Source organism: Schistocerca cancellata, chromosome 6 (assembly GCF_023864275.1).
Source record: "Schistocerca cancellata isolate TAMUIC-IGC-003103 chromosome 6, iqSchCanc2.1, whole genome shotgun sequence".
Classification (NCBI taxonomy): domain Eukaryota; kingdom Metazoa; phylum Arthropoda; class Insecta; order Orthoptera; family Acrididae; genus Schistocerca; species Schistocerca cancellata.
In genome coordinates, this window is record NC_064631.1 from 405,597,427 (window position 1) to 405,620,768 (window position 23,342).

Sequence of the window (23,342 nt, forward strand, 5' to 3'; positions counted from 1 at the left end):
CAGTATCTAGTGGACTTCTTTTGTTTTGGTCTAAAACTTGCCTACCCTACAGCAGTAGCAACAACAGTACCAGTACGTGTATTCCACTATCAGCAGTATCAGAACGATTTTCCGCTTATAACTTTCGACTCCGTCTTTCCCGGACTAGTGTCCCTTTTCTAAAATTGATAATTTATCCTTCTCCATCATCTCCGAAAGTTTGTAATATCACTATGGTATCACCTTGTACATACGAGTACATAGATATACAGAGGTCGTTGCCTGTAACGTCGACGCTCCAGCGTCATTGGATGACGTTTCCGGAAGCTGGTTCCTACACTTATTTTGTTCCTCAAGACGTCTTCTACTTCTCGAAGTTTTTTGATGTGATTTTGAAACTCTCTGTATAATGTAAACAGTGATAGCTCTATCATATTTCCTTGGGGTATTACTGAAATGGCCTTTACGTTTGTGTTATGTCTGCAAGGATGTTCTGAATTCGTCCACAAAACTGGTCCGATACTCTGTGAGCTCTTTCTTGGTTGACAAATGTCAAGCAACACGGCATCAACCTGGGAGCCACACCGATATCTACGGCGCTCTGGATCTTTTAGAGGAAAAGAATGAGTTTTCTGTTCTCTGACTGGGAACGTTGATTTGTATACAGGAGACGTTCTTCTCCGAAACATTAATAATATATGAGCATAAGGGATGTTCCGTAATTGTAAAATAGACTGACGTCAGGGAAATAGACCTATAATTATGTGCGTTTGTAGTTAGACATTTGTCGAAAACGGGAATAATCTGTGATTTTTTTCAGTCGGTAGGTAGGTGATCTTCGTTGCTCCAGTGACTAGCGATAAACTACTGCTAGAAGTTCATTCACATAATATCTGTAGAAACATGCAGCTTTGTTGATCTCTGACGCCGTGTGCAGATGACGCAGTTGTGTACAGCGCAGTATGCGCGACGTTGTCAGCTGGCACAGCGGACATTGCGCTTGTGTTTGTGCTTCATACAAGTGTTACTACCGTGTGTGTGTGGGGGGGGGGGAGGGGGGGGGGGAGATTTCCAAGAGACCAAACTCTTAAGGTCATCGGTCCCTAGGCTTACACACTACTTAAACTAACTTAACTTACGCTAAGAACAACACACACACACACGCCCGACGGGGAACTCGAACCTCCGGCGGGAGGGACCGCGCAATCCGTGACACGGCTCTCCTAACCGCACGGCATACCATGTGTATGAATGCGGAAAGTAGGAACAACAACAAGCGTAACAGAAAGGCTGCCGCAGCATCCAAATTACAGTCAACATTTTTAACGGAAGATACGTTACTGATTACTGTAGTTCTTAAAGCATTTGCTACTGTATGACTGGTAATGTCCGAAATTCGAAGACTATGTTGCAACGAACTTTGTCAAAAGCTCTTTAATTCTATCTATGTAAGATTCACATGCTTCAAATCTGCCTTCTAAGATAGACCATAGTGTCAGTATTGCCTTGTGAATTCCTATATTTCTCCGGAACCTAATCTGACCTCCCATCAGTTGACTTTTACCGGTAGTTCTATTTTTTCTGTACATCCTGCGTATTATCGTTGTGCAAGCGTTTACGATTAAACTTATTTAGCGGTAAATTTCGTTCCGAGGTCGTCTCTAGTACAGTGAGGTCTAACAGCTCTATGCAGATACGGAAAATGTCACGAGAGTGAGCTAGAGAGGCAGGTTAGAATTACTAGTTATTTCAGGTTACGACGCAACACCTGAGGGTTACTTTTGGGTGTTGTACGTTTGAATCGCAGCAGTACAGTAGTGGACACTGCAGCTTGTACGAGGCACGGTGAGCTACGGCTGCCAGCCGGCTACCAATACAGGCGTAGGCAGAGAGGGACCGCAGAGTGGGCGCATTCATCACGCTCGCAGCTACAAGCCATTACCCGCGTTAACTGTTATCGCCGCAGCAAGCGGCTCTAGTTCGCTCCCGCGCACGCGCCCCGCCTGTAGCTACGGCTATATCCGCATCGCCTAACTGCGGCCACTCCCCGCCAGCAGGTGGCGGATCATAACGGCGTCGTTTTACTGCGCCGCTCGGCCGCTGGTTCGATTACCTGCCGTTAAGGCCGCGCTTGCTGTGATTGTTCGCTGCCCGCTCCTTCACCACACCGGTCTTGACTAGTATCACATTTATCAACGAGTCTTAACCACGAGAGTCATTCTCCTACCACCATCTCTCTGTCGATAACCACCTCCCCCTCTCTATAGACTCTGAATGTTCAGTAGAGTATTGTGTAAGATCTTTTCGGGATTTGTGATTTTGTGATAACTACGCTTCCCATATATATATATATATATATATACCATACCATACCATACCATACACATGTCCACATAACATATTTGCGTACTTTGTGTGTGAGGAATGTATCCTGAAAGTTTGGCCACACCTTTTTGTAACTTTCAGGATACATTCCTCACACACAAAGTACGCAAATATGTTATGTGGACATGTGTCCGGAAACGCTTACTTTCCATGTTAGAGCTCATTTTATTACTTCTCTTCAAATCACATTAATCATGGAATGGAAACACAGCAGCAGAACAACAGAACGTACCAGCATGACTTCAAACACTTTGTTACAGGAAATGTTCAAAATGTCCTTCGTTAGCGAGGATACATGCATCCATCCTTCGTCGCATGGAATCCCTGATGCGCTGATGCAGCCCTGTAGAATGGCGTATTGTAACACAGCCGTCCACAATACGAGCACGAAGAGTCTCTACATTTGGTACCGGGGTTCCGTAGACAAGAGCTTTCAAATGCCCCCATAAATGAAAGTCAAGAGGGTTGAGATCAGGAGAGCGTGGAGGCCATGGAATTGGTCCGTCTCTACCAATCCATCGGTCACCGAATCTGTTGTTGAGAAGCGTACGAACATTTCGACTGAAATGTGCAGGAGCTGCATCGTGCATGAACCACATGTTGTGTCGTACTTGTAAAGGCACATGTTCTAGCAGCACAGGTAGATTATCCCGTATGAAATCATGGCGGTGAATCGAGGAAGTACAGTACATACTGACGAAACTAAAATGAACTCTAACATTAAAATTAAGCGTTTCCGGACACATGTCCACATAACATCTTTTCTTTACTTGTGTGTGAGGAATGTTTCCTGAAAGTTTGGCCGTACCTTTTTGTAACACACTGTATATTACAGATGTATTGACAAATTATATATAACTGTCAAACTGATTTTCTATTATGAAAACATGTGACAGCAGAACTGTCAGACAGGACGCATTTTTTAAAATTTTATTTTTCATACTAAAAGTACCGTTATCATCTACAATTACGATCACAAAAAAGAAAAGTCTGCCAAGTTCTCAAGTGATGATCTTTCGCAACTGATTTTAATTTCCAGCTTCTCCGATGGATTTTCCAAAAATTTTCGTTCATGCCAACCTTGTCCTGACAATAAAGAACAACCAAATCGGCCAAGCCGTTACATGTGATGAACTCTCATACATGCGGCGACTGATATTTACTTATAAACATACCGACAGAAACCTGATTTTACAACATGTGGATAACGTAACTATTTTTTTTAAGAAGTCGTCATTCAAACTTAAAGAGTGTGAATGTAAAGCTTTTGTCAACTCTCAAATTTGTTAGGAGAATAAAAAAGAATGTAACTCTGTTTCTATATAACTTATTTGTATAAAAAAACTGAGAAGATATTGTGATGCCATATAATTAATTGCTCATCTCATCATCGCAAAAAACTGAGAGAAATTAGAAAATACTTAATCTAGTAACAATTTTCTAAGTACCGTACCACTAAACTGAGTGATTCTGCCAATGTCCGTGTCCGTAACGACAGACCCTCATGCAAAGTGCAAAGGGTACGGGTACAGTTCCCAGTAGTGCCACGAATTTTTTCCTTGGTGGAAGGTCTGGACCGGTGTGCATTCAGCCTTGTGATGCCAACTAAGGAGCTACTGCTCTCCCAGGTCCTTTGCTGTCTCTCTCTGACTGAATTACAGTGTCATCGGCGAACGACAAAGTTTTTATTTCTTCACCCTGGACTTCCATTCCTAATCCAAATTTTTCTTTCTTCTCCCCATACTCTTTGCTCAGTGTACAGACTGAATAACATCCGGGATAAGCTACAACCCTGGCTCACTATCTTCTCAACCATTGCTTCCTTTTGATGACATTCAACTCTTATAACTGTTGTCTGGTTACAATGAGATTATTTGCTGCAAAATGAAGAAGGTGATAAAACTGCTAAAAATAGCACACACACACAGAGTAAGGACAATAATCTTTTCTGCAAAAATTTGCAAATGGCGTTGGAAGTTGGCGACTGGCTGAAGTATGTCCGCTTCCTACACGGTTCATAGGTCCAAGCAACAGGAGAATTATTGAAATTATCTTATTTATCGCAGCACAGTATTCCGATGGAGTCAACAGTACGAAACACGATGTTGTTACTATACCCGAAAAGACTATATGACGCGTGGCTAGAGTGTACAGATAGGCTAAATATGGAAAGAGCTAAATCTGAGGATTATACAAGCTGTAAATTCGGTTAATTTATTTTCAAACTACCATTGGTGGGCTGTAACACGAGTAGAATTAATATCTACTGTAGATTATGCCATTTGAAATTTTGACGTTGTTCTTTACATTTGGTTTACAGGTATAGACACTATTTTTATATCTTCTCTGGGTTTTGAAGGTCATATTTACTGATTTTTAAAATTTTACTAATTTCATTTCACATTTTCGCGATCACTGATTGTAGCTGCAGTCATCTACTACATACCCTTAAGGGTGATTCGAAGTTCAATGCATCGTAACGTTTGTGGGTAATATTTAATAGTTCTTTGTTAAAACTCGGTACTTGCACGAACGAATATCACAACTGAATATAGCGACCGAGGGATTACCAGAGAAAATATAATATTATGTATACGACAAATGTTACGAGGCTGTACTCTCGACTGAATGTGTATGTTGAAAGATATGACCACTGTATAGCAAAAGACAGTTTTCAAGATTTTAAACATGGCTGCAACAGCAACTGTTGAAATTCTTCACGATAAAGGATGTATTAATTATTGACGACGCCTTTGGCACAACTGATTTATTTATCTCCATTGCATGATGTAATTTTAGATTTTGTACTTCTGATTAAGGTATATTTATATGTACCGAAACCTTGGTCAAGAATTTTAATAAATTTTTATCCTGCAACTGTTTTGGCTGTCATCCTTTATCGTGAAAAGATAGTTTCTGGAGAAAATGTATTACCAACTTAGAAGTGCGCATGGAGATAATCGCTGTGCCGCATTATACTGCAAATGGGTGTCCACGGAAAGGAAAAATGCAGCTAAAGCGGGGTGTAGGTACTCTTCTCAATCACGGCTGGCCAAGGCGTGCCAGACTTCACCTGTGCAGCGTGATCTGGCCATGGGGGTGCCGAGGCCCGGCCTGTCACTCGGGTTTGCTCGGTCCTTCTCGGAAGTACCTGCAACGGCGAGACTTTTCATTTAGCATTGCAGTGCGGCATTTTTCGGTTGGCACAACTTTCTTAGTTCGGCGGAATCGTGGTGTCAGCGCTGTACCTTTCGCTGTTTCTTCGTAGTTCCAGTGGCTGTTTGGGTAAAAAGAGGCAGCTGGCGATCTATCGTCACAATCCTTTAAAATGAATGAGAATGACAGAAGAGAGTGATGAGAATTCTCAGTTCACATAAGCGATAGGTACCGCTTATTTCCTATGAAACGACACTGCAACACCATGCAGCGAGAATTCAAACATTTAGATGACCACGAAAGAGCAAAAAAATTACGATTGTTCTGTACATCAAGAAGTATTTCGTGCCAAATTTGCATTCGTGGAGCACTTGAAGAAACTGTGCCATTAATAGTGAAGTTCCTGAAAATTGCGACCATTATTCCGTTGTCAGTTGCAACAGTTTTCAATGGTAATGAACAAGCAGTGTGGAGACTTCACATATATTACTGCAAAGTACGTTGTTTAAGTCAATGGGCATGCCTGGAAAGATTTTTCGATTTAAAACTCTCTATTGCTGAATTTATGCAGGACAAAGGAGTGCAGGAAGAAAATTACAACATCCAGAATAGATTGCAGACTTCGAATTTTAAGTGGACTTGACTACACACTGCGAACAGTAGGACACTGCAAGGTGAGAAACAACTTATTTATGGTATGATGGCGAAGCATTTAGAAAGAAAATCGCCTTGTAGAAGGGAAACATTCTGACAAAGACAGTCCAGTTCCCTAGGTTCACTGTCGTTAAAGAAAGCGAGAGGTCTGAAGAATTCTTGTGCCCTTGCAAGAGTTCGAAGGATAGTTTTATAAAAGTTTTGAGGATACTGTCCGTCTTACATCTATTTTACAACTGCTTTTGGAGACAGTTTACCGTTTCAGTTGAAAGCGCCCTGTGCATGTACCGATGTAATTGATTGACCTGTAAAGTAACTCCAATTTCAATGACAAATCTTTTTACATTAAAACTGTCCAGGACGTTTACATTGCTTTCCTCAGGTAGATTTTCCAAATCTCCATAATGAGCTTGCAAAAATGCGACAATATTTCGATCGACATATTTGTGTGAAAGATCTTTTTTCGATTATGAGACTAAATAATTCACCTTACGTACCAATTTGAATGCGAAACTCTATGAAATTGTCTGCGTCGGTCGATATGCCGGCTGTTTGTACCCGATAAAGATTATATTAAGTCTTCAGCGCGCCAAAAATAATTAATTAATAATGAAATGTTTTTTTGTTTATGATTTACGTTGTTGAAAATTGTGAAATATAAAACCAAGTCACATGCAGTACAGCTTTACTGCCATTTAAATGCGGCGCGTTCGCTGTTTTTCCCTCTTTCCCGTCCTCGCGCTCAGACAGCGCAGCCTGGCGGTGGATGAAATGTGAAGTGAGGCTAAACGCTTTGGCACTCCGGCCCCGGCATGGTCCGCGAGTCGAAATCTTGGCCACCCCTGTCCTAAATGATGATAATGGTCATGTCAGTACCAATACAATTTGTTTCAAAATCCACAGTTGTCGATCCAGGCGCACGCTTTACTTTGTCGGCTTGTAAGCAGTTCTTGTTGATTATCACATTAGACTGAAAAGGTCCAACTGGCTGGTAAGGTTTTCACGTTCAAACAATCGTGAAAAAATCACAGAGTTCATGATTAAGAAGGATTGAGTTGCTCATTGTACAACGAATTATTGCAATCGGCAGTCGAATCTCAATTTCAACCATAAATTTGGACACTAAACTACGAAAGTTCGTTTTTGCGAACGACATCGGATTCGAACGGAGCTATGTGTAATCACGTAGATAGAACTGGAAAATCAATGAACGTATTTCATGAATGGTGGTTTAGCATCGTTCCATTTCAGGAAAAAGTAATCAAAGTTGTTCAGTGGGTTAGGAGAGGGAAACCACAGCTGCAGTTCTGCTTCGTGGCGTTACTGCAACAGGCGGAATAGAACGCTCTCCTCCTGCGGTCAGAGGAGCGCGCTGTGCGGGTGGCGTGACAAGCAGCTGCAGGGGCCGCGGCCGAGGCTACTCACACGAGGCCCTTGTGCAGTTCGGCGATGCGGGACTCCAGTTCGACGGTCTGGTTGGACAGAAATCGGAACTCGGAGACGTAGCCGGGAGAGTGGCGCCGGGGGTCGTAGTCGCCCAGCTCCGCTGAAACAGAAAAAAATACTCGATATTGAAATCCGGCCTACAGAATTTAGCCGCGTGCTTCGCTTCCTTTAATTGCCATTGAAAGGGAATATTTACCATTATTAGGATGGGATTTAACCGCGGCAGTTCCCCACCTAATCAAAATGCACAGTATTCATTTGCCAGATTCCTCCAAGTGTGACTGCGCCAGTATTTCGGCCGGGGATATTAACCACGTAATTTTCCCTCGAAAGAAGTACAGCGCACATAAAGAAGAGTTCCTACATAAACTGAAGAAGACCGACATCCCTCAACCGGCTTCCAACATTTCTCTGCTAAGTGCTAACAATGCATAGATAAGAAGGTGGCCTTTGGGATATTTTTTTACAGCAAACGTTTAGTTCTAACTATACAATGTCAATTTTTTTCATTGTTTTTATTTCATACCGCTCGCCCCATATGAGCGGGAAGTGGGCTGCTAGTAGTGTAATATCTCGCACTTCGGCGTACAGCGTTTACAGAAAATAAATGAAGACTTTAATAATGATATTCATGGATGCAAAATTTAAAGAAAGTTTTAAAAGATAAGGTAGAGATGATTACAATTACACAATGTTGTTTTCTTCGTTTAAAGTTTAAACAGGAAATGAAAAATCTGGCAGGTAAACATGAAAAGACAAAATAGACTTAAATTTTTTTAAAAAAATAACGGCGACTTTCGTTAGAAAGGTGCACTGCATTTTCACTAAAAAGCTGGGTGAAGAATTGTTGGGAGATTAAATGTTAGGGTCGTTGTGGGGGCAAATTTATAAGCTTTTGGGTGGTATCAGTAGAAAGAAGGTAGATGGTAAGGTGGAAATTGACAAAGCTCGGAAAGGAAGGATGAGTTTGATGGGTGGGCTGCAGAGGAAGGTGAAATGGAGTGGAGTGAGAGACGGGCGGGGGAAGCGCTGATGTGGAATGCGACAGATGAGGAAAGCAATAACTGGTAAGATGGATAAATATTTTAGCGGATTTCAACTGGTTCAACTGGCTCTGAGCACTGTGGGACTTAACATCTCAGGTCATCAGTCCCCTAGAACGTAAAACTACTTAAACCTAACTAACCTAAGGACATCACATACATCCATGCCCGAGGCAGGATTCGAACCTGCGACCGTAGCGGTCGCGCGGTTACAGACTGAAGCGCCTAGAACCGCTCGGCCACCAACGGCCGGCAAAGCGGATTTCATTGTCTGGAAGACGCAGTCAGTTGATGTTGCGTTGGAATAGAATATGAAGTGTGTTTAGGTGTAGGGATGGTGGGATGTGTGTATAAAGGAGCGGCAACATACCAGTGTTGGTGATCAGAGGAAAACAATTGGATTATTAGATTATAGTTTGCGAATGGTATAGGAGATCCGGATGTTCTCGATTTGGGTGAAGAGATGTGGGAATTTGATGAAATGGTAGATCCACGAGGTTGAACGTAGACGGATGCGGAAAGCGAGACGAAGTTCATGGTGTTCGAGGATTGCGACGGACTTATAGAGGTTTGGTCCGGCAGATCTCCATGCAACATTTGCATAGAAGATCGGTCGGATCAAGGTTTTGTAGCTGTGGGGGATAGTGGAGGGATATAGTCCTCAAGCAGTTTGAATCTATTGTAGTATTTCTGTTGATGGTTAGTCAAAGATATTTTAGTGTACTAGATAAGTGGGTAGGATGGTCATATGCGGTAATGTAAAAGCCATGGAGACGGAAAGTGCGAGTGGTTTTTTCTATAATTATTGTCTGGTTTTTGGAGACGCTGATCTTGAGGGGTCATTGGCTACACCAGGAAGTAAGCTGACTGAGGTGGATTTGGAGCGATCGTTGTCATTTCTGGAATTTAGGGCTGCATAACGTTAATATGTTTTACTTTCATTTTTATTTGTGATGAACTAAGAATATTAAAATGTAACTACTCGTATGTCATATTAATGTGTGCAATTCGATGTTTTTTTAGTGCTATTTCTGCTCACCTTTATGTTAAGTCTTATTTACATCGTTTGTGGCTTAATAGTTTCTTGGCCAAGGCCAAATAAAATAATAATAATAATAAAAAAACAACCAACCACTCGCAATCTAGCAGATATACATAAAATCAGAGGTAGCCACACTCTGTCCATGTCCTTCAAGCAAGAACGTTATCTAATAGTTGCTTTTTAGCAATACTATTGTGGGTAAAATAACCCAGTAATCTGCGTCTTATTCCAACGCACCCTAGCGATTGAAGGTTTATCTGTTGACACTGGATAGCTTCCTTACTATCCAACACGGAACCAGAACCTTTGTCACATTATGAATTATCTTTGCTTTTGTCGTCCCTTTTGTTTTTATTTTCTTCCTCCCATCTCATCTGATAATCTTGCCATATTATATCTTGCTCTCCACTATAATTTTTCTCCATATTTATTCATTCTGTACTGTCGTCACAAATTTCTGTTAGATTTTAATAGTTACATTCGACACGAACGTAATAAGGAACTGAACTAGCTTAATGTTAATAAGACAGACATAGTTAAACTCTACATAATCTTTGCAATACATATTATCATTTAAAGTTTAAGCAGGAAATGAAAAATCTGGCAGGTAAACATGAAAAGACAAAATAGACTTTAAAAAACTTTAAAAAGAACGGCGACTTGTTATTATTATTATTATTATTATTATTATTATTATTACATTGGTAAAGTACTACCAGACTGTAACGTTGATTCACTAAGGATGTCTGGATAAATGTAAGACAAGAAGGTCTAATCTTGCTAGTGAAAGGAATGCAAAATCAGTTAAGTGGTTTCTTCGGAAAGAACACGACCGAATTCTCTCTCATCCTCACTCAAACAGGGTTTGTACTCCGAATCTACTGCCCTCATCGTCTGTCGGCAGTGAAACATTTATCTTCCTTTTCTTCTTCCTGCAATATTCCAGCCACTAGGACTAAACTGTATTTTTGGGACCCGTTGACAAAAATCTACAATGCCTCACAGAAAAACTATCGTACCCAGAAGCCCCAGTTCGTCAGAGATTTTGTTGCAAGTATCACTGAATTTTGTCTCAGAAGTTCTAAATTAGGCGGGCTCTGAAGATGGTAGTGGGCAAAACATATCGATTATTTATTTAAAAAACTGAGCTATACAGACGGCACTATTCGCAAAACTGTGAATGGGAATATAGCATTGCACCATTATACAACATGGATACTGGGTGGCCGGCCGCGGTGGTCTCGCGGTTCTAGCCGCTCAGTCCGGAACCGTGCGACTGCTACGGTCGCAGGTTCGAATCCTGACTCGGGCATGGATGTGTGTGATGTCCTTAGGTTAGTTAGGTTTAAGTAGTTCTAAGTTCTAGGGGACTGATGACCACAGATGTTAAGTCCCATAGTGCTCAGAGCCATTTGAACCATTTGATACTGGGTGACACCAATGAGAAAATCTTAGATGTATTTGCCTTATTTTCATGCGTCTCCGGACAACCCTGTGCTTGATCTCGCGATTCTCAGATGACATAGCTCTGGCCATTATCATTCGATGCAACAATGTAGGTGATACCTCTTCGCGGAATGTTAAAAGTAGCTACATATTGCAAAGCTATTTCGTAACAGAAGTGTTACCAGTTAAACGTGCTATTCTTCCACTTACTAGTCATTACGACACATCACATGAGTAGAAAGCAGACAATTCTTAGCAGAAATTTTAGCAAAATAAGAGAAAAAAAGATTAAAATTTAGGCGTTAAAAGTAACAAGTGCACTAGCAGAACAAATATGGCCGAGACACGAGGAGTAACTCGGGACCACAACGGTCGCTTAGGTATTCATAAGAAATGGGATTTGTCTTTGAAACTCTCTCTCTCTCTCTCTCTCTCTCTCTCACACACACACACACACACACACACACACACACACAAACACACACACACACGCACACACACACATAAAAACACGAAGAGAAGCGCAGAACGAGAAAAACAGATGCTGTTACTCGATTAACTCGCTTGCAGCACGCAAGCAATAGGGGTCGCAGTTACGGCGTCGATACGATCAGCACTCGGACGAACACATACACACAGAAGCGCCTGTATTTACGACCTTTGCACTACATCACGCGGTGCTGCTTGTGGGCTCTCGAGCGCTTCGTTCCTCGCGACAGCCGCTCTTTTCCTTTTTCTCCGAAGTGGCGCGGGCTAGCCGTCCTTCTCACTCGCGGGGAAAGATGTTTGCCCCGTTCGGAGAAGCGGAGACACTTTTCCTTTTTGTCAGTGCGAACCCCTCGTCTTCCGATTTGAGGAGATTGTCTGGTCCGAGGCGGAAAGCGGGAGGAAAGAATCTGAGAAAGAAAGCACGTGCTATAATAGAGAGGAGAGAGAGAGAGAGAGAGAGAGAGAGAGAGAGAGAGAGAGAGAGAGAGTGAGAGAGAGGGGGGGGGTGGGGGGGAGAGCGAATTAAACGGCGAGTGTTACAGGGGGAGACGGCGCGGTGGAGGAGAGAGAGACATCGTAATTAAACGCTGCTGCGGCTGGGCTGGAGAAGCGGCGGGCTATCTCAGTGACGTATCAATTACGGCGACGGCGGACGCGTGCCGCTGGGCGTGGCTGCCGCAGATAGCATCTGGACAGGCGGCGGGCGGCTTGCTTTATTGTTACTGCGGCCAGGGGCATCGCCGCCACCCCGCGGCCCGCTCCTCATGCATCGGACAGCTACACCGACCCAGCAACAGGCGCTGCCTCGAGTATCTTGCAACTGTGGTCGATACTCCAGCCAGCGCTGTAGGGGGCAGCCCGGAGGAAGATTCGCTAGGTGTTGCGCTTCACTATTCTCTAGCGGGAAATGGGGACGGTTAGCTCGCGTATCGAAGCTGTCACACGGTCTAGCTATTACAGACCAGAAACAGAGCGAGTACGAGAATGAGATTTTCACTCTGCAGCGGAGTGTGCGCTGATATGAAACTTCCTGGCAGATTAAAACTGTGTGCCGGACCGAGAATCGAACTCGGGACCTTTGCCTTTCGCGGGCAAGTGCTCTGCGAAATGAGCTACCCAAGCACGACTCACGCCCCGTCCTCACAGCTTTACTTCTGTCAGTACCTCGTCTCCTACCTTCCAAACTTTACAGAATCTCTCCTGCGAACCTTGCAGAACTAGCACTCCTGAAAGAAAGAATATTGCGGAGACATGGCTTAGCCACAGCCTGGGTTATGCTACCAGAATGAGATTTTCACTCTGCAGTGTACCAAATGAGCTACCCAAGCACGACTCACGCCCCGTCCTCACAGCTCATTTGGTAGAGCACTTGCCCGCGAAAGGCAAAGGTCCCGAGTTCGAGTCTCGGTCCGGCACACAGTTTTAACCTGCCGGGAACTTTCATATCAGTGCACACTCCGCTGCAGAGTGAAAATCTCATTCTGGAAATATCCCCCAGGCTGTGGCTAAGACATGTCTCCGCAATATCATTTCTTTCAGGAGAACTAGTTCTGCAAGGTTCGCAGGAGAGCTTCTGTAAAGTTTGGAAGGTACGAGACGAGGTACTGGCAGAGGTAAAGCTGTGAGGACGGGGCGTGAGTCGTGCTTGGGTAGCTCATTTTGCAGAGCACTTGCCCGCGAAAGGCAAAGGTCCCGAGTTCGAGTATCGGTCCGGCACACATTTTTAATCTGCCAGGAAGTTTCAGAGCGAGTACGAGTCCACAGTTACGGGTTACATACTTCAGAAATCAAGGCGCCGCTGTTCCATCTGTAGTTACGGGCTTCCTTCGTTCCCGCTGTAGTTCCGAGAGTATGACGAGTCTGAGAATTGTGGCGTTGCGGTCGCTTCGTATCCGTCGACTCGTGCTCTCTTACCGAAGCATGCAGCACTCTAAGGTTACTCGTGACTTACGGTTAGCACAGAAGATGATCACACGATTTTGCTGCTGTAAAACAGGACTACAGAGTCGAAATTACCAACTGCCCAATCAGATGGCCTTTAACGAAGCTGTGTTTTGCGAGGTTGTCGAGCACGTAAGACGGAAATTAACTCATGCAGAGTACACAACTGCAAATGTGTTCCATTAGAAAATTGGAAATTTGTGATAAGGTCTTATGGGACCAAACTGCTAAGGTTATTGGTCCCTATGCTAACACACTACTTAATGTAACTTAAACTAACTTACGCTAAGGACGACACACACACCCACGCCCGAGGGAGGACTCGAACCTCCGACGGGAGGTTCCATTAGAGGAGGAGTGGTATCTGGACTTAGTTCCACGCTACAGTCCATGCTTCAGACGAAGAACATACAAATTTCGTCCAATAAAAATAAAATGATTGTATTCATGTCTACTCCGCCTCCGCCATGAGAAAACATATGGGCTGAGTCAAAGGAAAACTGGGCACAAACCAACTTTTCTGTTACATCCCTGCGACAATAACTGTACTATTTTTGTACTCATTTTGTCACGTTAACTTGCGTTTATGGGTTAACAGTCAGCTGTTTAGCTTATCCTCGTATCCGTAATTTATTTCAAGAATTGCACTTCATCCTCATCTCATATTTTCTGGAACTGTCGCTACAGACTCGGTAACACTTCGAAAATGTGTGTATGTCAACATAATTGTTAGGCGTTCTCTGAACAGATATTTAATATTACAATCAATTTACAGCAGTCTTCGAAAAAGTTTCAACTATACCAATGTACGTATAAGTAAAACAATATTCACTGCTAACCGATCAATCATGTTGATACATAAATTCCATCTGTCATTTAGGCACGTCGGACATTTTGTGACATTTCACCTTGCACTTGAGAACGTCTATAAAGTCGAAATTATTACTGTGTGGCCGGCCGGAGTGGCCGAGCGGTTCTAAGCGCTACAGTCTGGAACCGCGCGACCGCTACGGTCGCAGGTTCGAATCCTGCCTCGGGCATGGATGTGTGTGATGTCCTTAGGTTAGTTAGGTTTAAGTAGTTCTAATTTCTAGGGGACTGATGACCTCAGTAGTTAAGTCCCATAGTGCTCAGAGCCATTTGAACCATTACTGTGTGAAGTAAATGAATAGTAATTTACAATTTAATGGCGCTGATTTCTTTCAAGGCGGTTGCGTATATAGCGGGAATGCCACGTGCCCGCGGTTATCGGTTATACTCTTGAACCTGTGTCTTCACTCTCCTTTCTGAGGGAGTCAGGTCCACTTACACTACACAACAGAGTCCGGTGACGAGTGCGCAGCGGCAGAGACTCAGAGTCTAGAGCTCACGGAGACGGCGAGTTCGGAGATGACGTCACAGAACTCGCTGGCGGGTTTCAAGCGAGCATTTCTGATATCTGGCGGCTACAGTTCCTTTAACAAGATGACTTGTCAATCGCCTACTCATGGCAATTGAGTGTACGGCAGTGCCTCTGGCGCCTGAGGCGACCTAGAGAGAGCACGTTTCGCTTTAGGTTCATACAGTAGCTCCACTTCAGTGAGATCTGGACAGTCAGTGTCCGGGCTGGTTGTTTCTCGTCCTTGTAGTGGCAAGCATTCAAATTTCCTTTCGGCATCGCGCACCATTATACTCGGAGCATCATGGCTCACGCCATGAAGTCGAAAATGCCTACAGTTCACTTTGCGGATGAATACCTGTAAGGTACCGCAAAGCTTCTCACGCCTTACTGAATCGCGGCATATCGTGCGCCGACACTGCTCAGAGAACACAAGTGTGGCGTTCAGCATCACGTTCTGTGTTCGGACAACCAAGAATAACACGGTCAGGTGTTGGTCTGCTACATCGACCAACCCCAGTACGGTTTTTAGGTGGTTTACCGTGCTAAGCTAAACAAACGCCATACTACTTGCCCTACTACACTTCCAACACCTAACACAACAACAGGTGAAAGACAAAACGCACACAACATAATTAACACAATGGTGTCCATAGAATTCCCTCCAGTATTATGATGACGAACATGTTTACTGGTTTTTACGCCTCTCGTGTGAGGCGGGCAGGATCCATTAAGCAAGGAAATGCCATATAATAATAATATAAAAAAGATAAAAATTTTCTGTCAAAAACGTATATAACTGAGCACAGAATATATATATATTTTCTGTCAAAAATGTTTATAACTGAGCACAGAAAATATATATATATATATATATATTCTGTGCTCAGTTATATACGTTTTTGACAGAAAATTTTTACCTTTTTTGTAGTATTACTGTATGGCATTTCCTTGCTTATATATAGCTTAAATTGAATATATATATATATATATATATATTCTGTGCTCAGTTATATACGTTTTTGACAGAAAGATTTTATCTTTTTTGTAGTATTACTGTATGGCATTTCCTTGCTTATATATAGCTTATATTGAATTTCTAACTTAGTTCTAATATACTAGTATACTTTAACATATTTCAATAACAAACGCGAACGTTGTTTAATGATACATTAATAGAATATGGCTGAATAGTTACTTATTTTCTGGAGCATAATACATGTGCAATCAGTTAAAAATCATAATAATAGATGGAACACAGAGTACCTAGGCAGCAGGCCATATTTCCAATTCTACCAAATACATAAACAAATGAAAGTTCCATACTTCACTCGATATGGAAGGTTGTGGTAATCTTTATACATGCTACTTACATCTACATTTGTACCTGTACACCGCAAGCCGTCTTACTCCGTGTGGTGGAGAGTACCTCTTACTACTCCCTCCGTCCCTACTCCGCCCCATATGCGATTTGCAAACTGCACATCGGAAGACTGATCACGGCAAACCTCCGTATTATCCATAATTTTCTCGTTGTGGTCATTTCACGAGACTTACAGAGAGGAAGTACTTGGTACGTGGAAGTGTTGGCAGCGCTTCAATCTGACAAAGCAACTTGTCCAAGTCGCGATATAAGGCACGCTGCGTCGGTGATCCCACTACCTGCGGTGCGCCCGCAACCAGCGCAGCTTTTGTGGTCACCGTCACTCAGCCGCAAACAAGCCGACTGCTGCTGCAGCTCTCTTGAGGGGAGGAGTCGGCAGAGTTTCGTAAACCGCAGAGCCGAACATCACGCCTGCGGTTTCTGGCCATCCCCTGCATGCATTACCGCCGCGTGATCGGCTCGCTGGAACGGGATGGGCCTGGACGAGGTGTTTCGCTACTTGCAGCCATCCGCAGAGCTCGCAGGCAGCTCTCTCACTTCTGTTCGAGCCGATGTGAGGGGAGCAGGGATCACTGATCACGCACCTACGTCCACAGTCGATCATCACTCCATACACCTTAACGCGAGGCCTCTGGCCTTCATCTATCCGCCTTTAAATTGGATTCTAGGTCCTGCGGGGAGATAGGAGTACCGATCAGTATGTTCACCCTATACATCTTTACTCTTCGGAAGCACAAACGCAGATAAAACTAATTTGACTCCTACAGAACAAACTGACACTGAAAGTAAAAAATAAATCGTCTTCAGATAAGTGAATAAATCATGTCTCTAACGAAGAAACTGTCGTTGGCCAATAAGAGCAAACAACGGAATACTCAAGTCGCAGTTACTCAACAGCCTAGTCACACAGGCAAACGAATAACGTATTTAGCTTCCTCGCAGTTGAAAGAGCTGTCCTTCACCCACAAATTAATGCACTGACAGCGAGATGGTAACAAAAGGCATTGATAGTCCTAATGATTCGCCCGAACACCACATATATTCACTAATGGACTGCAGAAGTGTTCGCTAAAATGTATCCAATTATTTGCCTTCAAGGTCTCTACTAACAGAACTATCCGAGCTTTGGTATATGCTTCCTTCAAAAGCTGTTAGACCCACATTATATTAGTACTTCGGTCTAGTGCAGTGGTTAAAACACCGGACCAGCATTCAGAGAGTGCGACAATGGTATCACTGTCTGAGAGCGTGATCAAGAAGCGCTCTGTCTTTAATGGCTTCTACACCTGCTATGTGTTGAACAGACACTATATTTCTTATTTAGACGGTGAAGAATACACAACTAGTGAAGGCACTTGCAGACAAATGAGTTTATTAGCCATTCTGCGAGGCATGCCTTATTAGCTCAATTACTACTGAAGTCCAGAATGAATTCTTTGCTCTGCAGCTGATTGGCTGCTGATTTTAAAAAACTTTATAATAGTTCTAACCTTCCAGAAACTTTTAAACTAGTGCACATTCCACTGCAGAGTGAAAATTCATCCTGGAAACAATCACCTATGCTGTAAACAAACCGTTTTACGCAATATCATTTCTTCCAGGAAGGATAGCTTGCATGGTATACAGGAGAACTTCTGTGAAGTTTAGGAAGTAGCTAAGGTATTTGAGGAAGTTAATCTGTGAGGGCGGTTGTGCTTGGATAGCTTAGTCGGCAGAACAACTGCCCGCGATAGGCAAAGGTCCCAGATTAGAGTCTCGATCCGACACACAGTTTTAATTTGCCAGGAAGTTTCATATTGGTACTGAACTCCCTGCACAAGAATAGTTCCGGTTTAGAGGTCAGGTTCGTCACACTTTTACTGACTCCGATTATTCATAATGCTTTAGTTACAAAGACTGATTAGATATTGTAAGGGACGATTTTACTTTTCATCGAAATGATTTCAGTGTCATGTCTATGTGAATGTTCCAGTTGTCAGCTAATGTTAATTGGAAATTTGTGGTAAGATACTTGGGACCAAACTGCTGAGGTCGTCGGTCCCTAGGGACTTACACACTACTTAATTCAGCTTACCCCGCGCGGCAGCCAGTGTTAATAATCTCGTTTCTACGACGGGGTGGGATCCGGTCTCTCAAGTATTTGGTACAATGGAACACTTATCGATTGGAGGGAAGCTCCATTTAGTACAAAACTGGAAAAAGTTTTCGCTTAGGCTTGCTATACAGACAGATCCTGGTGAAGCGCTCATTGTCATGAGATAATGACTGAGTGATAGTGTAATTGTGGCATGTGCACAGATTGTGACTTTATAAAAAGTTAACACCAGAGGAAGCTGGAATCTTTACTTTGCAAACACAGCAAAAATACAAGTTCCCAAAGCAGCTAGAGACAGATTCGTGAAGAGACTTTACCTCAAAAATAATATTGCAGTATTCGCCAATTTTGTTTTTTCGTAAACGATATTCTCATTTAGCTACATACAATTCAGGAGTTTAACTGACTTTCCAAAGAGATCTGTCTGTCGGCTGGTCCCGGCGGAGGTTCGAGTCCTCCCTCGGGCATGGGTGTGTGTGTGTTTGTCCTTAGGATAATTTAGGTTAAGTAGTGTGTAAGCTTAGGGACTGATGACCTCAGCAGTTAAGTCCCATAAGATTTCACACACATTTTTTTTGAGCAGATCGGTCTGTCAAGCATATTTTTGCATCTTGTCGTTTACAGTATATAGCAGCTCAGTTACTTTCAACAGCAGTACAGATAATGACTTATTATTACTCATGTATTAAAATACGGCCCGGGGAAGAGCTGTTCAAAAGAAGCTGTGTCGCAAAATCAATGATACATCTTTGCCAGAGTAATTAATTTTTGTAGATATTTCCAGTGTAAGACGAATTAATGGGATTTTAGTTCCTAAGAGGAAGACCAAGATGTAAGTGTTCGAATTAGGAAGTGTATAAGTCAAGCCCGCCGTCTTGCACCCCAACTGTTCTGTCTGTACATCGAGGAAGCAGTGACTGAAATAAAAGATAGGTTCAGAAGTGGGGTTAAAAGTCAGGATGAAAGAATATCAACGATAAGATTTGCTGATGATATTACTATCATCTAATTAGTACTGAATATGGAATGAGAGTAAACCGAAGAAATACGAAAGTAATGAGGAATAGCAGAAATGAAATTTTTGATAAAGTTAACGTCAGCATTGAGGACCACGAATTACATGAAATTAAGGGGTTTATGCTACCTTGGTTGAAAAATAACGAAGGTCGAAGGAAAAGTAGACTAGTGCAGACAAACAGGGCACTCCTGGCCAAAAGAAGTCAACTACTATGAAATATTGAACTTAATTTGAGGAAGAAAGTTTTCAGAATGGTCGTTTGGAGTACAGTGCTGTATGGAAGTGAATTATTGATCACGTGGGAACCGGAAAAGAAGATAATCGAGACGCTTGAGTTGTGCTACTATAGAACGATGTTGTAAACTAGGTATGTTGGTATCAAAAGAAATGAAGTAGTTCTCTGCAGAGTCATCAAGGAAAGAAATATGCGGAGAAAACACTGATAAGGAGGACATATGTTAAGCCATGAAGGAATAGCTTCCATGATGCTAGAGGGAGCTGTAGAGGCTGAGAACTGTAAAGGAAGACAGAGATTGGAATATGCTCAACAAATAATCGAAGATATTGTTGGGTCTGAGATGAAGAGGTTGTCACAAGAGCGGAAGTCGTGACGGGTTGTATGAACCCAGTCAGAGGGCTGATGGAAAAAAGAGGGAAGCGAATTGTGGCTCAACACACGCATTTATACAGCACAACTACCAATGCTTTTAACTCTTCCTGAATCTTTACACCTGTTCCCTCATGTTTCTGTCTCCTGTGCAGATTCGGTTATATTACCTTTACTTTCGTTACACAATATCAAAAAAGAGAAAGGCACAGAGACAGGGGAAAGAGAAAAAGCGACAGCTTTCGCAAAAACTCCGACGCCGGAGGAGGTTGGAGAGGTGACGTTTTGTCAACGCCTTCCGCACGACGCAAATCCCCGCTATTTTGCATGCACAGTGTTTTTCTCTTTTTGCTTGCGAGCAAGCGAGTCAATGCCGGGGCGGATGGCAGGAGTTGTTAATCTCCCTCGGGACTCGGGTCGAAGGGGAGCTTGCTGTTGCTGCTGCTGCCGCGCCCCAGAAAGATGGGTGCCGTCTGTCTGACTGACTGCGTGCGTGTCTGCTCCCAAAGACAGTCTACCGGCGACACTTATTCACACAGTCGTTCATCACGCACTTCAGCCTAATTGTTTTTAGTGCGTTCCACCATGCACGACAGTCAGCTGATTGGATCCCGTGTTCATTTCACAACAACCTCAGTATTAGAAATTCAAAACCAAGTTCTATGTAATTTACACAGTTCCGTTTAATCAATACATTACTCTTAGAAACAAACCTTTGCTCACGAAACTACTAATTCGCAGATTCAGTTTGTCCCCTTTCTTCAGATAAGACCGGATGTACATGTTTTGTTAGACAGTGAATTTTAGTGGTACACTGAACAGCAAAGAAATAAATTTGTCATCTTGTTGAACGATGAATTCGTCTTCAGAAACGACAAAGGGACCGGGACAACGAATGAACGTTGGGTAATACAAACGTGGGAAGAAAACCAGAAACAAGACAGCTTGCCTTCGGAGAAACTTCATACACCTGAGACAGACTTTTGTCGAGTCGAGTAAAATGATGAGTACACGACTAGAGCTACATACATACTCTATATGGTGCGTGGCGGAGGGTACAGTCTACCACTACTAGTAATTTCCTTTCCGTTTCCACTCGCAAACAGAGTGAGGGGAAAAACGACTGTCTATATGCTTCCGTATGAGCACAAATTTCTCGTATCTTATCTTCGTGGTGATCAGGCAAAATGTATGTTGGCGGTAGCTTAATTATTCTGCACCTCGGCTTCAAATGCCGGTTCTCTAAATTTTCTCAATAATGTTCCTCGACAAGAACGTCGCCTTCCCTCCAGGGATTCCCATCTGAGTTCGCGAAGCATAGCCGTAACACTTGCGTGTTGTTCAAACCTGCCGGTAACAAATCTAGCAGCCCACCTTTGAATTGTTTCGATGTCTTGCTTTAATCCAACCTGGTACGGATCCCAAACATTTGAGCAGTATTTAAGAATAGGTCGCACTAGCGTCCTATATGCGTTTTCCTTTACAGAAGAACCATACTTTCCCAAAATTCTCACAATAAACCAATGTTTCCTGCCACAATACTGACAAGTTTGTTCCATTTCATTTCGCTTTGCGACGTTACGCTCAGATGTTTAAACGACTTGATTGTTTTTCCTAATCATCGGCATTAACTTACAATTTTCTACACACGGACTATAAATTTTATCTAATTTCTCTTGTAAGCACCGACAATCACTCATCTTCGACACTTTCGTGTACACCTCAGTATCACCTGCAAACAACAGCAGAGTATTGTCCACCCTGTCCGCCAGATTGTTTATGTATGTAGAAAGTAACAGCGTTCGTATCACACCTCCCTGGAGCACCGCTGACGATGTCCCTGTATCTCATCACAGTGAAGTCATATACTGAGGAGAACCGATATCGAAGTGCAGATACCGTAGAGCGATTTTAAAACACCTACGAAAACTAAACGTGATGATGTAAACAGAAACTGAAGAAAGACAAGCTCTTGGTAAATGGGTTGTAATGGGAGTTGTAATTTATAAGCGGTGTTGAAGAGAAATGCTGCAGCAGAAATGGAAATATCTCACTCCATTCTAGACTGATGCTGGAACCTGCTGGTTTCTTGTGGCGAAGAGAAGTTTGTTACAAGAACGTAAATGCAGCGGAACGTATCAATGTTAAGCTTCGTCAATGATATGCCGCTCCTATATGGAAGCGATGACAGTTTAAATCAAATATTAAACTGTAGGGACAGGCTGATTAGAAGGAATACATGCTATAAAAATTAAGATAAAAGTAGTGACGGCTAGCAAAAAAGAGTATTACAACCATCTAAACACCAAACCTAGATGTAGTAGAAAAACTAGAAGTATTCTGTTGTTAGGAAAAAGGTTACACAATACGGGTAAAACAAGGAAGACATAATGACTAGAGCGCTACAGAGCGAAAGACAGCTCCTATTGCCACAAGAAACCTGAAGGTGTCAGCATCAGTCTACATCTGAGTGAGGTATTTTCAATTTTAGATTCACTTTTGAGAACAGTTTCCGTAGAAAGACAATAAATTCAGTAACAAAAAGTCATTAAAGAAACTTTGGATCAAAACTGGTGTCAGAAACTTTTCACGACAAAAACTAGACACGTACAAAATAGCTAGAACAAGTAACTATCCAGAAATACTTTCATTTTATCAACATTACTGTAACATACTAAGAAAACTTGCGCAAAAAAAGGGAATTCAGAAGTGTGCACATCCCTTCTGAATTTGACAGATCAGACAGTACAATCTACCAATACGGAATATTCTTAAAAGAGCGACTGGAAAAGAAGCCACTGAATATAGCATTACTTCAGTTAAAGAGAATTGGAACACTGTACAGATGTAAATAACTATCACCTGTTATCACTTCTTACATAATGGTCTAAAATTTTTGGAAAAATAATATTCTACAGGGTTTTCACCCACCTTTGCAGTGCTTAGCTAAACACAGTTTGAATTTAAAAAGTGATACTCTTCTGATACAGCTATTTATACTCGTACATTGAGTGCATAATTCCGTTTTTAATTAATAAAATATCACCATTTGGGATATTCCGTGACTTATTCAAGGCATTCAATTGTGTCAATCATAATATTCTATTATAGAAGCTAAGTAGTTATGGAATACGTGCCTGCTTTAGTTATCTTAAGAAACAGAATACAGGAAGTTATCCTAGGCCCTTTCAGTAACACAAAGAGGGAGGCGACGTCATCTGCATGGGAAGAAATTACAGTGGTCGTGTTGAGGGGTTCGAACATTGACTCACTATTGTT

The 23,342-nt window shown here is 42.5% G+C and overlaps 1 protein-coding gene across 1 annotated transcript in view; it reads right to left on the minus strand.

Annotated features, from left to right (window-relative positions):
• Positions 1-23,342, minus strand: part of LOC126088353 (band 4.1-like protein 4) — a 561,066-nt gene that overhangs the window by 139,126 nt on the left and 398,598 nt on the right. Inside the window, exon 6 of the mRNA XM_049906490.1 lies at positions 7,600-7,720. Coding sequence (XP_049762447.1) covers positions 7,600-7,720 — 121 coding nt within the window. The remainder of the gene's footprint in view (positions 1-7,599; positions 7,721-23,342) is intronic.